This window comes from Betta splendens, chromosome 22 (assembly GCF_900634795.4).
Source record: "Betta splendens chromosome 22, fBetSpl5.4, whole genome shotgun sequence".
Lineage (NCBI taxonomy): Eukaryota > Metazoa > Chordata > Actinopteri > Anabantiformes > Osphronemidae > Betta > Betta splendens.
This window is the reverse complement of record NC_040900.2, coordinates 8,523,359-8,538,146: the sequence shown is the minus strand read 5'-3', so window position 1 is coordinate 8,538,146 and position 14,788 is coordinate 8,523,359. Positions and strand designations below refer to the sequence as shown.

Sequence of the window (14,788 nt, the reverse complement as noted above, 5' to 3'; positions counted from 1 at the left end):
TAAACCAAGGTGCAACATTACATTTCCTATACCTATCTCTAAGTTTGTAAAGATATAAAGGACTGGCCTTAATCAAAGTGATCCCAGAAGTCTTTCATCTATAAAAAACATAACACACAAGTGCCACAAATAGTATGTTTTAGTCGTAGCCTTTAATGCTCCAATTTTTTACCAGTAGATATAAATGACAGTCAATTCTATTGAACAAGAACCTTTTGAATTTGTGGAACTTCCTGTGAATTCTTTTTGCTGCCGTATGAACATCTCTCATTGGCCTCTTTACATGAGATACAATAATTTTTTATTTTTTTTCTTCGTAATTTCAGGCATCTCCATCCTCTTCAGCCTCACAGAGGCCCCTCTTTTGGTGTGATGACAGGTGAACGGCAGAGCCTTTAGTTTGCTTCAGCTGACGCCGTGTCTGTGGCATCAAGCATCCCTCATAGTTCTCACAGGACAGACGTCACTGGACGTCACCGCTGTCTGCAGACTCCGCTGCAGCTGCAGACGCTGCAGCTCAGGGCGGGTCCGCGGACCCTTCACGGTCACGGTCAGTCCCCACACATTTAGTCTGAGCGCCTACTTTCTCTCTCGTTGGCAAAAAGGACCAATAACTCATGATGACATCACTTATGTTGCATTTGACAGCAGGCCGTCTGCTCAATGGGACCTTCTCATTTACAATGAATAATACATTTGTGTAATTTTTTTAAATTCTTTTGTCATTTATGTTTGCAACAAATTTTTGTCTATTATAGTATTTTATCTGTCTCAGCTCCTGTGTATAATCACACACTGCCACCATGTGGTTTTCCAACGGTCTGTGTTCTTGATTATTCAAGCTTATAGTAAATGTGTTAACTAATCAAGTCATTTATCCTAAATTTGGATTTTTGAGCCTAGACCATTTCTTGGATTAAACAATTCAAAAATCCACTTTATCACTCAAGACAGGTCAAATATGGTGGTAGAAACTATATACTGTAACTAAAGTACACCTTTGAGGTGCTGGTATCTCAGTTTTCTGCTTTAGGTGAACAACCATATTCAGACTCAGTCAACTAAAATGATGCCGTACTACAGAGATCTCTCTTGTAGTAAATTCTTTTTGAATAAAATAATCTAAGAAAACAAAAATAGCAACTGTAGTAAGATTTTTTTATTAGTATCAAATCAATAAATTTGAGCCATTTCTTCTTGCTGAAATAGACATTTGAATTCACATCCACTGTTTTTAGAAACAAAAACACACCGACACTAGACAGAATCCACAGCATGTTAAAAAAGGCCAGCCAAACGGCAATGCAAGACTCTACTACACAAAAACACTAAAATAACTCAAACTGAGATGTTTGCATTTTTACATATCAAGTCAGTGAATGCAACGTGATTAGGCACCTAATCCAGTGCTCCTTAAATGTAATCACCGTTACACTGCCACGCCAGAAACTCACATGACAAGAAAAACATTTTCAGAGAGAGTACCGCAGGGATTGGATGGAATCAAAAATGTGGCAGACCGCTAGGACAAGCTGCAGGATCGCAACAATCACTGACAAAAATCATAGCATACGTGAAAACTGTATTTCAAAAGAAACCAATGTAAAAAGCAAATCCCTCCCCTTCTTAAAAAAAAAAAAAAAAAAAAAAATTCACGCCACCATACACATGGTGAGCAGCTCTCAGTCCATTACTGTCGACAGGCGCCTCCGGTTCAGTGTTTGCTGTCTGCCGAGGCAGATCGGGAACGGGAGCGGGAACGAGAGCGGGAGCGAGACTGCTTGTTCTGATCCGGGGCAGGTGACCTGGAGCGTGAACGAGATCTGGAGCGTGACTTGGACCTGGAGAGAGATCTGCCTCCAGCCTTGCTCCCTCCTGATTTCTTGTCTGGGGTGCGACTGAGTGATCTGGAGCGGCTCCTGGAGTGGTTGCGGCTGCGGGAGCGACTCTTTGAGCGGGAGTAGCTGCGGGAACGGGAACGGGAACGGCTCTTGCTGTGACTGCTATGGACAGAAAGACATGTTCAAGATTTGTCTTTATTATGATAATTTTTATAACATAACACTACTACAAATATTACCATGACAACACAAGGCTGCATTGCTTTTGGTCTCTGCAGTAAGGTGTGTTGACTTTGATCAATATTGGAAACAATCAAAACTAACCTTCTACTGTCCTCAAAGATCTTCAGTTTTCGTCCATTAAGCTCAGTTCCATCAAGCTTTGAGATTGCATTCTTCATATCACTGCGGGACGCAAACTCAACCACCCTGTATTCAAGCACAAACAGACATGTAGGACCACACTGAGGATATGAGCCAAAGGTGCAGACGCTATACCCACCCTTCATTTTTATTGGGTCTGTGAGCATCCACAAAGGTAACTTCACCTGCTTTTCTCATCAGGTCTTTCAGGTCCTGTTTCAAGACATAATGCAGAATCAGTAAGACTGAACAAAACACGAAGTTTCAGTGAGAGCCTTTTCTGACCTGGAGGGATAGAAGTAAGCAAACAGCTAGAAACTAGCAAACACAGAAACATGATTATCTAATGGTGACTTCAGTCACTGATAAGTCTCCACTTCAAATTGAGGAGTTACACAAAAAGAGCCACTGAAAATGCTCTGAGAGCCTGGGTAGGTGTCAAAAACGATTTCTACCCAATTAATGTTTTCAGTTTTTAAGCTCATTAGTAAAAAACAAATTTATCACCAGTGACATTTTATCTAGTGACTGTAGATAAAAGCCTAAATTAGATTGTACATCTTAAATAACATACTACACTAAGTGGACAAGTTCTGATAAGACCTTTCAATTTAGTTTTTGCTTTCCTCATTAATCTTAACTTTTTTTTTTTTTTTTAATTTTTAAGCAAAAAGTCTACAAATTTAACTGCCCCCCCACCCTTCTGATTTGAGATTGTAACTCTACACCCCTATACCCTGAACAAACCCAATCACATGAGTTTTATGCTACTTACCGCTCCAAACACATGAAGACATTAGCAAAGAGCCACTTGTCCAAATAGCAAATGGGAACCAATGCAGTGTTAAGCCCTTGAGAAACGACCTCGGCCTTGACCCAGCATCCGGCCTCCACAAGTAAGGAACCACCAGAGAGCAAGTAGGAGGAGGGGTGTGCGCCCAACTCAACACCCCCCCCCAGCTCCATCAGCAACAGAAAAAGACCCAAATGGGAGAGTGTAGGGACCGTGGATTTGAGGGGGGTTACAGCAGTCGGGGACGCCAGCCCACAGAACCTCCAGATTGTGGCTACGGCCCTCCTAAGGCTACCGTATCCTGCGCTAGACCACTTTCACCCGCTACGGGGCCCAGCCAAGACTTTAGACCGGCGGCAACTGCGTGTAAGGAGAGGCACCAAATGGACACTATTCAGACACAACAACCAGGAGAGGGCGCTACACACTTGACATCTCCATGGAGTGTGTGCATTCACCTCTGACTTAAAGCAAACCATATCACTGTAGGTGCTAAAAAAAAACAACAGTTACATGTTTTTTGGTTAGAATGCCCATCAGCAGCAGTAACATGTGCTTTTGTGTGGGGAACAAAATTTTTGATTAGGTAAAGTAACATTAAGAAAAAAGCCAATTACACATCAGCTCAGTATAGTCACATTTAAAAGCCTGGGATCTAATAAAAAGTTGTAGGATCTCTTACCTGCCAGCTAATGCGTGAAGAAAGATTCTCTACAATGAGTCTGTGCTCAGTACGCACAGGAGGGCCATATCTGTGGAGGAAGAGCAGAATAATCTTAAAATATTTTCGGTAGAGAACTATAGTCTTGTCCAGACACTGCTTTATTCTTAAACCTAAACCCGGCTAATTAGATTTGTATGTACTTTGTAAACACACTGGAAAAACATTGTGATACCAGTCAATGTCTGCACATTATTTGACAATCAAAATATAGTAAAAGGTCTGAGCTTTGACATTAAAAACACTTAAATGTATAATGATGCTATACTGGTATATTTGCTATACTATATACTTTTACACCTAATACACTTCCAAAAACTACTTTAGGACTACTGTACCGTGATCCACTGCTGCGAGACGGGCGGTAGCTGCTGCTACTGCTGCTGAAACGGCCCATTCCAGGACCACCACCCCTTCCTCTTCTTGAGCGAGCATGTTCAATAGTTACCCTGAAAGGAAGAACATAAATTTTATTAAAATAAAGTCAGGTGAGTTTAACTTATTGGTTAGGCTAAGAAGAATATACTGGCTGAAATCCTTCATGACCGACAGTCTTTCAATTAAAAAGTTTTAATTGAAACTTCTGGGGAGGGGGGGTCAAGTCAAGTGAATTTATGCCCAAGGACTGGCCAGAGTTTACTGGCAGTTGCTCAAAAGCTGCATCAGCCAATGTAATTCTGTGAAATGCTACATTTTGCGTTAAAACCCTACATTTCTGTATGCCAACACTCAGGATTATTACCTTTCACTGCACAATTCCTTGCCATTCAACTCATACACAGCATCATCTGCATCTCTGTGGTCATCAAATTCCTGGAAAAAAAATAGAAAAAAAATTGCAGACTTACAAAAAGAATAAATCATGTGATAATTGGTGCTGACAATTTACACACAGGACTGAGACACTAACCACGAAGCCAAAGCCATTCTTTAAGTTGATTTCCCTGATCCGTCCATATCCCTTGAAAAACTTCTCAACATCTCTTTCTCTGGCATGTGGGCTCAAGCGGCCAATGAAGACACGACATCCACTCATGTTTGTATCTGTTAGGGAAAACAGGATATCATTATGTTTTTAAATCATACAACAAAAGTAAATAAAGACAAATGATTTGCATGACTGAACTTTGTTCAAATAATAGATCATGATGAAATTTATCAGATGTAGTCTTGCTACATTCAGTGCAAAAAACTAACAAACTCAAATAAAACCTTAGCAATCGCGATTTGAGACACATTATCTCAAACTGAAAATTCCATTCAATGAATTAATCATTGCTTAGTTTCACCTGCCTGGTCAACTACATTGACCCCGGTGAGTGAAAACGTTACTCAACGATTGACTGAACGCTTTGGAGCTTCCATCTCCTGGTAATTAGTGACACATTAAACCAGAACTAGAGCAAAAGCAATCATCTACACAGGAACTGTGAAAACCACAACAGGCAAGAGCCGCACAATTAACAGATTTTTATTATTTTTTAAGTACTATGAATCCGTGATAGATATAATTTATGTTTGATGACCTTACGGTGTTAATATAATGTATTACCAATTTACAAAAAGCACAGATGTCGACTTCGTGTAAAAGTAGCCGAAAGAACAGATTAGCTCCGCCAGAATGAGTCTTGGCTGGGCCTAGTCACTTAACGCTGCACAACTACTACGACGACATCGTGGTAATAAACCAAAATTATGCAACGATTCTCTAGTATAAATCTACCACCCTATGAGATGGGCAGTACTTCGCTATAAACGATTACTCTGCCAAATTAGTTTACAGCGGGTTCTCCACGGGCCTAAAAACGTCTTACCGAGGCTATCGACGCTAGCTGCTCGCCTCGAGGTCGACTAGCCAAATCCAGCTAACACACGTTAGCCAACGAAACGTTGTTGGCGGTGGATAAAATTAGATTAGTTTGCTGCTCGAAACCCCTGCAATTCATAAAGGTAGTTAATACCACAAATCTCACCTTAAGCGTCTTATCAAAGCGTCTCAGATGATGATGCTGTTTACTCGCTAGCTGGCACCGACTTTAAGTAGGTCGCCTACTCGACTGTGACAAAATGGCGAGTGCGCCCAAAGATCAAGGAACAGGAAGTGTTGCCACTCTCGCGTTGCCAGTTGGGGGTTGGCCGTTAACTATCGCAGTTAGTTACTACGGTTACAGTTGAGGGCATTGCACATAAATAACTATCCCACCAATATGCTATTGCAGAATAATTAGCACTACTCAGATTTAGATTACACTGATATCTGCCCTATCATACATACACGTAGTTTTGTTGAAATGTGCAGAGGGAAGTATTGTTCCAACCTGGCAACCCAGCGCATGAGCTTGAGACCTATGCCACAAACTGCCTTGAGCTAAATCTGTCTCTGCAGCGTTGATATTTGGCTGGTTGGAAATTTCTTTTTACGCACGCAAGCATATCAGGTGAACAGCCAGATTATTTTAAACACATAAGTCCATTTTTGGTATTGACCTCTGCAACAGATGTACTAATAAAATTGATTTAGAGAGATTTGAATCCCATCTTTGCTTTAGTTTTCCTCGTATACCTTAGTTAACCATGTAAACTAAAGAATAAACCTTGTAGCAAACCACAAACTCTACACAAAAAACACACTTGTTGCTTATTTCATCTCTTTATTCTAGTACTATATCATCATTCATGAACTGATCTTGGGTTAACTCAGGGAAGTACAAGGTTAGGTGTGACACAGTACAATAGAAAAAATACCTGTCTGCTCTGCTCTGTAGAAAGTGCGAAAGACTTTAGCATGAAATACTGATCACTGTACAGCTTCCATCGCCTCAAAATATACCTAAAGAATGTGAACGCGAGCGATTCACTTGGTGAAATGTAATGAGGATATAACTCAATAAAGAACACAAACAAAAATCTAGATCATGAATTTACACTGTCCCCTCTTTTACGATGGTGTCAGTGGAAATTAGGCAACTGAAATTAAGTTGGTTGCTTCCTGAGAAAGCTGTCTATGAACACACTACAGCAGGATCTTCACCGATCTTACCTAGTAACACAGTGGGGAATAGTCATTAATGGGGTTGTCTGTTAAATCCATGGTGAACAGAAGGAATTTTGCAACATCATATTTTTTCCTTTTATAATAATCTAATGTCTCCCTGCAACAAATTCCAAAGCTTCAAAATAAAAAGTGAAAAGTGTGTTCTGTTGTTAGAATGCTTCATGTGTTCACATAGAACACTTCAGACAGTAAAAATGAATCAGACATTGACAAAAGGTCCCAAAGGAAAAGTTGACAGTTTTACACACTAATGTTTTTAATTCTCACTGCACCCATTGTGTCCTAATACTAAATTAAGCTAGATGGCTATGGCTTCACATTCATTACATAGACTACGTTTGATTGACTAAATAAGAGTATTTCCTTTTCTAAATGTCAAACTATCTCTTTAAGAATTACACCAATTTAAAGTGCATCACTGAGCTGCCCTTGTCGTGGCAGATCAGCCTTGCTTGGTTTAATGACAAAGAGGTGATTAGATCAGTTTCACCCTGACACGATCTGTGGGTGTAAATGTATTTCTTACGTTATCCCTTTGTGGCATTATAAATACTGCTTGGGTATAAAAGTATAGACAACAGCTGTACTGCGCTTACTACTGTAATCAGTATCAGAGTAGCAGCTTGACTTTTATGTATTTATGTCTCTGAGATGTGAATCGACATCGGGTTGCCCTTGATTGTTTACTAGTGTTAGAACAAGTTTCAGGTTAGATCGCTGGTCTACAAAAGGAAAAGACAACATGATTAAAAGGACTTAATGTCATTTGAATGAACTTCATCTCATATACTTTCAACATGCAACATTTGTTCACACAGAACTCAAGATAGCATCAACTCCTCATTAACCCTCTAAGGTAATCTACTGAGTTCCACGTAAAGATAGCTGAGTCAACAATACCAACAGAAGGCCACATAGAGGTTGTTGAACGAGAACTTGAAACTGAGCAAATTAGCACTTTCCTGGTTATGTCGCGATCAGCAGACTCAGGTCTAGTTGTTCTACAAAAGCAGCTCTGAAGGCAGGGCAGGGAGCAAGGCTGACGGAGGTTTCATTTTGAATGGAAAAGACTAATAATAGCGTACTATAAACTTCAGATTTACAAGTTGTTGTTGTCGGAGCCACGGTTCAGTGCGTAGCGCTCAGGTCAAAGTTCCCCCATGTCATCTGTAGAAAAGACAGGCAGGGTCTGTGAAGGTCCGACGTCTCTGGCAGCAGCTCTCTGTTGAAGACAAGACCTTTCCGTGTCGCCTCTCTACTCGGAGGACAAACAGTGTGAGGTCAGCTGTTGTTCAAGCCTAAAGCCACTAGCAGCCGCAGCAGGAGGGGTCAGAGGTCACGTGGATGCGCTGCAGGGACAGTTCACACCCTAGTGTGGCGACAGGTGTGGGAGGAGCCTGAGCCGGTGGCGGCGGCGCCGGACGGGGACGAGGGGTCCTCGTCGCTCGACTCGTTCTGCTCCTCCTTGTGGAGGCCGAGGCTGATGTGGCTCTGCAGGGCGGCCGGGGTCAGCCACTCCTTGGGCAGGCAGCTCTGCAGGAACGGAATGCAGGAGCTGAAGTAGGCCAGTCTGTTGACCCAGCGAGGGATCTCCCGTCCACACAGCAGCTGGAAAAGAGGCGAAAGGGTGGAGCAGTGGGTCATCCAGGTTTTCAGACACCACCAAGCAAATGAGTCAGATCACCACAGGAAACTATGCTGCAGCATTCCAGAATATTGAATATTAACAGTTTGGACTGACCTCAGACAGCGAGGAGGAGAAGTGGTTGCAGTTTTTATGCATTAGATGGTAGGCGTTCCCTTTGAACTCTTTACCAAGCTCCTCCATGATTTTGTCGATGTCCTCCTCTGTGAAGTCTGTGGTGCCCAAAACAATGGCCTCCCTGCGCAAGAGCAGAACCAGGATGTAGCAGCAGCCTCGCCACCATTAACATCACAGTGGGGCCGAGAGCACTCACTTGAATTTGAAGGTCTCGCCCAGCTCGGCCGCGTTGCCGGGGTTGATTTCGAAGATGCCGCTGAAAGGGTACGGATGACCCCCGTATGCAAACTCTGCGGGGGACAAAGAGGCGGTTACGTGTTTATACGGAACCACTAAACACAAGTAATCACACGGAAGAAAGCTTCAATGAATCACCGTCACACTGTATTTAAATCATTAGGCGCGGCTAATTACAGGCCTCTGCCCTGTATTTACAGTATAATGGAAAGCAGGGAGGCACAGTATAAAGGCATGTATAGGCAGATACTGAGACATATTGTGTACCATACTTGAAAATAATAATTACTGACTACTTATATGTTATATTTGTCAAGAAGAACAGTTTGATAAAGTAGTAGTGTAACATTTGCAGAAATATTTGCAGACGTTCAAAGTGATTAATCAAAGTGATTAATATGCAAAAGCACACCGACAGGAAATTGTGCTGACGTTGCATAAAAGGAAAATGATTTCCTGTGTTTTCACCGTCCCCGTGCTTCTCCCTGTGCAGAGCATAATGGGATTCCCATTGATCTAGTCTCACAGCACACACACACACACACACACACACACACACACACACACACACACACACACACGAGTGAGTCAGTGGTGACTCAACCCAGAGAAATGGGGTCACGTTATCAGCAGCACAACTCCACATTCCATTTTTAAACCCGGACCTCCGCCGCGTCTCGTAAACAGCCTCGTTACCCGAGCGCGGGGCTCAGGTTCAGCCCGGCGCTGCGCTGCTTCGACCCGTTTCAGTTTAACCGCCCAGTCCTACCTCTGCCATAAATCTCGATGCCTGAGTGGAAGACTCCAATTCCCAGAGTGGAAGTGTATTCGTTTATCCAGTACTGCACAAAAAGATGGGGAGAAAATGCAGTGTTAGGAAGAGCAGCAGCGTTTAGAATAAATAGGAAGAGCTGGACAAGGCAAAGGGCGTCCAACCTCAGTCAATGCTTAATCAGTGTGACTTTATAGGCTCTAGCTGGCTAAACAGACCTCTACTCTGTTTAGACGCAAACGTTTCACAATCAATTTGACAATCGACACGGGTAAAAATCAGCGCAAACTCTAAGCTCCCTTGAAGTCTAGCTGTTGAGTCCACGACTGAGGTCCAACGTGATGTGAAGTTAATAAAAAGTTTCATATTGTGTATATTTGCTCTAAAGGGAAGTGTATAAAGGCGATTCTAGCCGTGATGTGGCTCATTTGTACAATAGAGCTTTTTATTATTTTAAAATCTGCATTAGGGGCTCATAATTTCTAATAGCATCTGTAAAAGGACTTTTTCTGTGTATTAACATCAACGTGTTGCTGTGCAGCTGTACAGCGAGGACCCAGCAGTGCACATGTTTGAATGAGAACCCTTGTGTATGAGTGTGTTACGCTGTACGTGTGTTTGTGTGTGCATCATGTGAGTTGAGGGCCCAGTGACAAAGGTTTGAGGGAGGCTCTTGTTCCAGACGTTGGACCGTGACACTGGACTTTTTGGTACTTGGCCCAGCTTTAATTTCATGAGCTTCATAAACTCCAATTGACGGAAATTTCAAAAAAAAGACAACAGTGAGTAAAAGTGTGTAGAAGGTGAGCGCGGGGTCTTACCATGTCATACACGTTTAGGATGACAGGTTCACTGGCCATGGTTCGAACCTGAGCCGTCCCCGCCCCGCTGAAGCCACAGGGCCACACGGCTCTGCGCGTAACGGCGGCCCCGCGTCCGAAGCCGAGCGCACTCGGAGAGAAGTCACAGCGCGATCATAGCGACTCAACGCCGGGGAAACGCCAAACGCGTCGGTGCCGCAGCAGCGGACTCGGCCCGGCTCCAAAAACCCCCGCCGGAAGGGAAGATCGATGCGTGTTTGCAAAATAGAAGCGACCGAAGACCCTCAAAGGAGCAGTTCGGGAGTGAGGCGTCTTCGGCGTCAGGGAGGGCCCGGACGAGTCGGAACCTGCAAAGCGGGGCAGCGGAGGCCAGGCGTCGCGGTGCGGACCGTTCCCACGCGGAGGATGAGGCGGCAGCGGCGGCGGCGGCGGCGGCGGCGGCGCGTCGACTCCGGAGCCCCGGCGGTCAATTCCAGCTGACGGGCAGCCCGCTTCACCAGCGGCAGCATCCCCGGCCGCCGCTAGCGCTGGCCCGCATCCAGCATCCTCCCCGTCGGGATGGAGAACGAGGCGCAACCCGCCGGCGCCGCGGCAGCATCGCCGTCAAATGCCTCAAATGCGTTCGAAAGCAGCCGCGATGCGCCCGAAACGACGCGTCTTCGTCCGGCTCTGCCTCTCTGCGGCTGGGACCGGAGCGGTGGATTACATCATATCTGCCTCCGACAGCTGTGAGACGGGGCTGCTGGTGGGTGTACGGGAGCACATTTGGTTACAAAACACACCACTTTACTAAATCCGTCAACGCTGAATTTCCTCCCCCGCGCTGCGCATCAGCCAAATAAAGCAGCCTCTGGAAAGCATTGGGCAGGAGGCTGCTCTGCTTTCACGTCCTTTGTTTAGAAGCCTGTACGTTAAACTGGGTAGAACTCGAAGGAATTCCGCACATAAAGGCGAACGCAACAATAATTAGTCGTTTATTCTGAAATATTACAAAATTAACAGTAAGATAGCGAGTCACGTGCAAGTTAATTATTTATTCTGATATTAATTCTGTATCGTTTCCCAACATGTTACGGAAACAATAAACATTTCTATATATGGTCAGGACTTGGTTCCGACTTTTATTGTGAAAGGAAACTGACAACATTAGGGCCTGTGGCCACTTTGGGCTGTCACGCTTTGCCTATTCATCGTTTGATCTTTACAAGACACACTTTTAACAATAATACATATTTCTGTTGCCAAGGCTTGCATATATCAAGAGGTAAGCAGGAAAATGACAGTTTATAAATTAATCAATCTATTTCTTGCATTTTTTTACATGTTTTTTTAAATGGAAAAACAGCATGAATTTCTTGCTTGGATGTCAAACAGTATCGTTATAATTTATTAGTGAGAATGATCTAGACTTTTGGCATGCTGAACATATTCACAATGCCACTCAACACCTTGGCATGAAATGCATTTACAGACAACCTTCAGAAAACAAATTACTGAACAGACAGACATTGAAAAATACTCCCAGCACTAAAACTTTACAGACGCATCTGCTCTGGAAGCGTAAAGGAATTGGCTGGAGCCGTTTTTGGTCTTTCCTTCATTCCACCATTTTCCAACATTCATACTGAGCCTAATACACATCATTTACCAGCTGTTACAACTCAAAATAATTAAATCTCAAATTAAACATTTGACTTAAGCATTTGCATGATACAGTTGGACGGTGAACCCAGGGCAGTCATATCCTTTTATTTGTTGGCTTTAATTGATACAGTTAAAAGGACACCAAGCCGAATACCACCATTACTTGGGAATTATGAGAAACTACTAATCACCTTAAAAAAAAAAACAACAACAAAACAAAGCAGCTTCTTACAGCCACACGGCTCAATCTGAGCAGCACAGCAGGATGCCTCTCCTCCCATGAAATCAAACCGAGTCGCAAGAACACTGAGCAGAAACTGAAAGCGCAGGAATGAGTTCTTCACGACACCCATTCAGTGATGGGAGTGCAGAGAGATCAACATGGGACTGAATCCAACACCAGCTTGTAAAAGGACGCTGGAGCTTGAGTTGACCTGCCTCTACCTCAACTTAAACTATTTCATAGTTATCTGCACTTAACCGTTTGTCTCTGCATGAGCTCAGCCCAGCAGAAGGAATGTCATGAGTACATTCTTCTTCTTATCATCAGAGAGTCACCTATTAAAGTAATGTCTGTGATAAATAACCAAGTATTTGCATAGCGAGGGCATCACAAAGCTTAGAGAAACTCAGTGGCGCCAGTTTATTCTAATCCAAAAAATAAATGTCTAGTTCATTCTTCTTTGGCCTTGAGCAAAGTTTTTGATCTAAAAAAATAATATAAACATACACGTGCACTAGGTTTAGTGTTTCCTGATTTGCCGCATGTAAATTAAAGAGATGATGGCAGCAGCTCCTGCTAAAACAGACAGCGTTCCCAGTAAGGAGAAAGATGATGGGTGCTCGGGCTGCGTGCCTGTGGGTCCGTTCGTGTGACAGGATGACTGCAAGATACAGAGGAAAAACAAGTGTAAACATACGTCCAAAAACAACACTTAAGAAGTGTTAAATCAAATTAAAACCTCAAAGATGACTATTCAGTTAGTGAGGTGGAGGCTTATTAGAGTTTTTTTATTAGGATCTATTTCTTGTTTTTTTTTTTTAAATCTACAGACATATAATAGCAAAAGACATTTAAGTGATTATGAGTTTGACCTTTTTCAGGACACGAAGCTTTACATCCTCCCCTGCTGTCCTGAACAGCTCCACTGCAGCTCGATGCGTCAGATCTTCAAGCTTCATTCCATTGATCTGAAAAGCCACATGAAACAAAAATAAGTATACTGTAAATATATTTACTATAATCTGAAAAATTATTTTACAATTTAATGATGTAATCTTAGTGCCTGCCCTGCTGATGAGTTCATACAAGTAGGAAAATGAAAATTCTAATTTGAGGCCACCAACTATTATTGTAGAAAAACATGCATCTATGTTAATTGATTTTACAAGGGTCATCTTTCCAGCCAATGTGCTGGAATGGACAAAAATCCAGTTATAAGTCTGCTCCAGAGATTAAATTAATTATCAAATAATAACTTTGTTGCGTGTAAAGTATCAGAAAATAACTTCAAAAAGCTAAAGATGACTTTTGCAAATACGCAAGTACTCGACTAAAAGTCGTGAACTCCAGGAAAGGCTGCATGAGAGTGTTTATTACCGCCAGGATCTTGTCGCCCTCTTGGAGTCTTCCATCCAACGCTGCAGCTCCATCGTCCTTTATTTTAGACACGTATATGCCGTTGTCGTTTACAACGTACTGCTGATCCATGCCCCCGACAATATTGAAGCCAAGGCCTAAAGATCATACGCACAAACACTGGCGTGGGCTGAGGCTTTTCGGTAACTTTCGATGAGCACAAACAGCTGATGTAATCACAACATTTATCTCCGTGGACCAAAGTACAGGATGAACGCTTCCAACACTGTGTTGATTCCCAGAAGCGTGTTCCAAGAAAAGCTCATAATAATAAATACAAGCCCAATCAGACGAATGAACAAAAGAGTGGGTTAAACGAAGCTTTTTAGGCCATTTGATAGGCCGAGCTTTATTTTGTAGGATGTCAACAGCGCATGAAAGTCGCTGAATCAAAGTAATTCTAAATTAAACGGACGACTTGCGGCTCCTACGTGTACTGAGCGACTTTCACTTCCCAAGAAGTCTGCCTTTACCCCGCGGACTCGCTGCTACGTAGCTAAGCAGCTAGCTAAGTAACTAACTAATTGGCTGAATGGCCGTAAACGTGTCCTCCTACCTGCCGGGCCTCGCTTCAGCTGTATGTCCGCCACGCCGGGCGAGGAATGCAGCGCGCCATTCATTTCGCCCGACCACCAAACGACCGAACTAGATGTTCAGAGGGTAAACGGGCAAACTATTTATCTGAAGGTGAACTCATTGAGCAGTTTCGGTTTGCTTCCTCCGGTGCAGCGGCTGGATTGGGGTCGTGCTGTCCTCGCATGGCCGGACGTGGAACTGCAAGGTTGACCTTTGACCCAGACATCCGGTCTACGAGCGCGCCACTACAGCGTAACGTTGTTCAATGGAAATGCACGTGCACGCTAAAAGATTTCTCTCGAGCCGGCGGTTCTGCTGTTTATTGGCTCGTGTGAACATCTGCCAAGAATAGTATTAAATCATGAACGAAATCCCACAGGGTTCAAAGGTGAGTTTATCTGTATGGGTGTTTCTTTGCATAAACATGTCCACAGCATGCGTTATTAACGTATTCAATAATTAAGATGCTAAGAAATGTTATAGTGCTTGTGCACATTTCCACCAGCAGTGTTGTTTTGCTTTCACCCAGCAGATGGCAGTATAATATCTGTACATGTTAACCTA

At 43.2% G+C, this 14,788-nt stretch overlaps 3 protein-coding genes across 5 annotated transcripts; all 3 read right to left on the bottom strand.

The window, feature by feature from the left end:
* Positions 1-1,144: 1,144 nt before the first annotated feature.
* srsf5a (serine and arginine rich splicing factor 5a) lies at positions 1,145-5,846 on the bottom strand. Of its 3 annotated transcripts, XM_029138868.3 has the most exons (8): positions 5,692-5,845; positions 4,629-4,762; positions 4,461-4,531; positions 4,057-4,167; positions 3,680-3,749; positions 2,344-2,417; positions 2,166-2,270; positions 1,145-2,003 (listed from the first exon to the last, which is right to left on the bottom strand). In XM_029138868.3, exons 2-8 carry the CDS (start codon positions 4,752-4,754, stop codon positions 1,715-1,717), a joined length of 846 nt encoding a protein of 281 aa, XP_028994701.1. In that variant the 5' UTR covers positions 4,755-4,762; positions 5,692-5,845; the 3' UTR covers positions 1,145-1,714. The 3 variants fall into 3 exon arrangements, 1 of the variants encoding a protein (XP_028994701.1); XR_008693546.1 differs by lacking the exon at positions 1,145-2,003 and having other exon boundaries at positions 2,230-2,270; positions 2,344-3,489; positions 5,692-5,846; XR_008693545.1 differs by lacking the exon at positions 1,145-2,003 and having other exon boundaries at positions 2,230-2,270; positions 2,344-3,357; positions 5,692-5,846.
* Positions 5,847-6,349: 503 nt separating this feature from the next.
* Positions 6,350-11,208, bottom strand: LOC114848406 (deubiquitinase DESI2). Its single transcript, XM_029138875.3, has 5 exons — positions 10,366-11,208; positions 9,542-9,614; positions 8,732-8,825; positions 8,515-8,656; positions 6,350-8,381 (listed from the first exon to the last, which is right to left on the bottom strand). The coding sequence occupies exons 1-5, from the start codon at positions 10,402-10,404 to the stop codon at positions 8,136-8,138; spliced, it is 594 nt and encodes a 197-aa protein (XP_028994708.1). The 5' UTR covers positions 10,405-11,208; the 3' UTR covers positions 6,350-8,135.
* A 264-nt stretch (positions 11,209-11,472) lies between these two features.
* On the bottom strand, positions 11,473-14,429 carry synj2bp (synaptojanin 2 binding protein). The gene is made up of 4 exons (XM_029138878.3): positions 14,205-14,429; positions 13,610-13,746; positions 13,105-13,200; positions 11,473-12,893 (listed from the first exon to the last, which is right to left on the bottom strand). Exons 1-4 carry the CDS (start codon positions 14,266-14,268, stop codon positions 12,753-12,755), a joined length of 438 nt encoding a protein of 145 aa, XP_028994711.1. The 5' UTR covers positions 14,269-14,429; the 3' UTR covers positions 11,473-12,752.
* Between the last annotated feature and the right edge of the window lie 359 nt (positions 14,430-14,788).

Coding starts and splice junctions, on each gene's coding strand:
- srsf5a (XM_029138868.3), bottom strand. CDS start 4,754: ATGAGTGGATGTCGTGTCTTCATTGGCCGCTTGAGCCCACATGCCAGA. Junction 2,418..3,679: donor CTTCACGCATTAGCTGGCAG/GTAAGAGATCCT, acceptor GTCTTGAAACAG/GACCTGAAAGACCTGATGAG. Junction 2,271..2,343: donor AGACCCAATAAAAATGAAGG/GTGGGTATAGCG, acceptor GCTTGAATACAG/GGTGGTTGAGTTTGCGTCCC.
- LOC114848406 (XM_029138875.3), bottom strand. CDS start 10,404: ATGGCCAGTGAACCTGTCATCCTAAACGTGTATGACATG. Junction 9,615..10,365: donor TCCTAAACGTGTATGACATG/GTAAGACCCCGC, acceptor CTTTTTGTGCAG/TACTGGATAAACGAATACAC. Junction 8,826..9,541: donor CATCGAGATTTATGGCAGAG/GTAGGACTGGGC, acceptor TGTCCCCCGCAG/AGTTTGCATACGGGGGTCAT.
- synj2bp (XM_029138878.3), bottom strand. CDS start 14,268: ATGAATGGCGCGCTGCATTCCTCGCCCGGCGTGGCGGACATACAGCTG. Junction 13,747..14,204: donor GCTGAAGCGAGGCCCGGCAG/GTAGGAGGACAC, acceptor TATGATCTTTAG/GCCTTGGCTTCAATATTGTC. Junction 12,894..13,104: donor AGCTTCGTGTCCTGAAAAAG/GTCAAACTCATA, acceptor TGTATCTTGCAG/TCATCCTGTCACACGAACGG.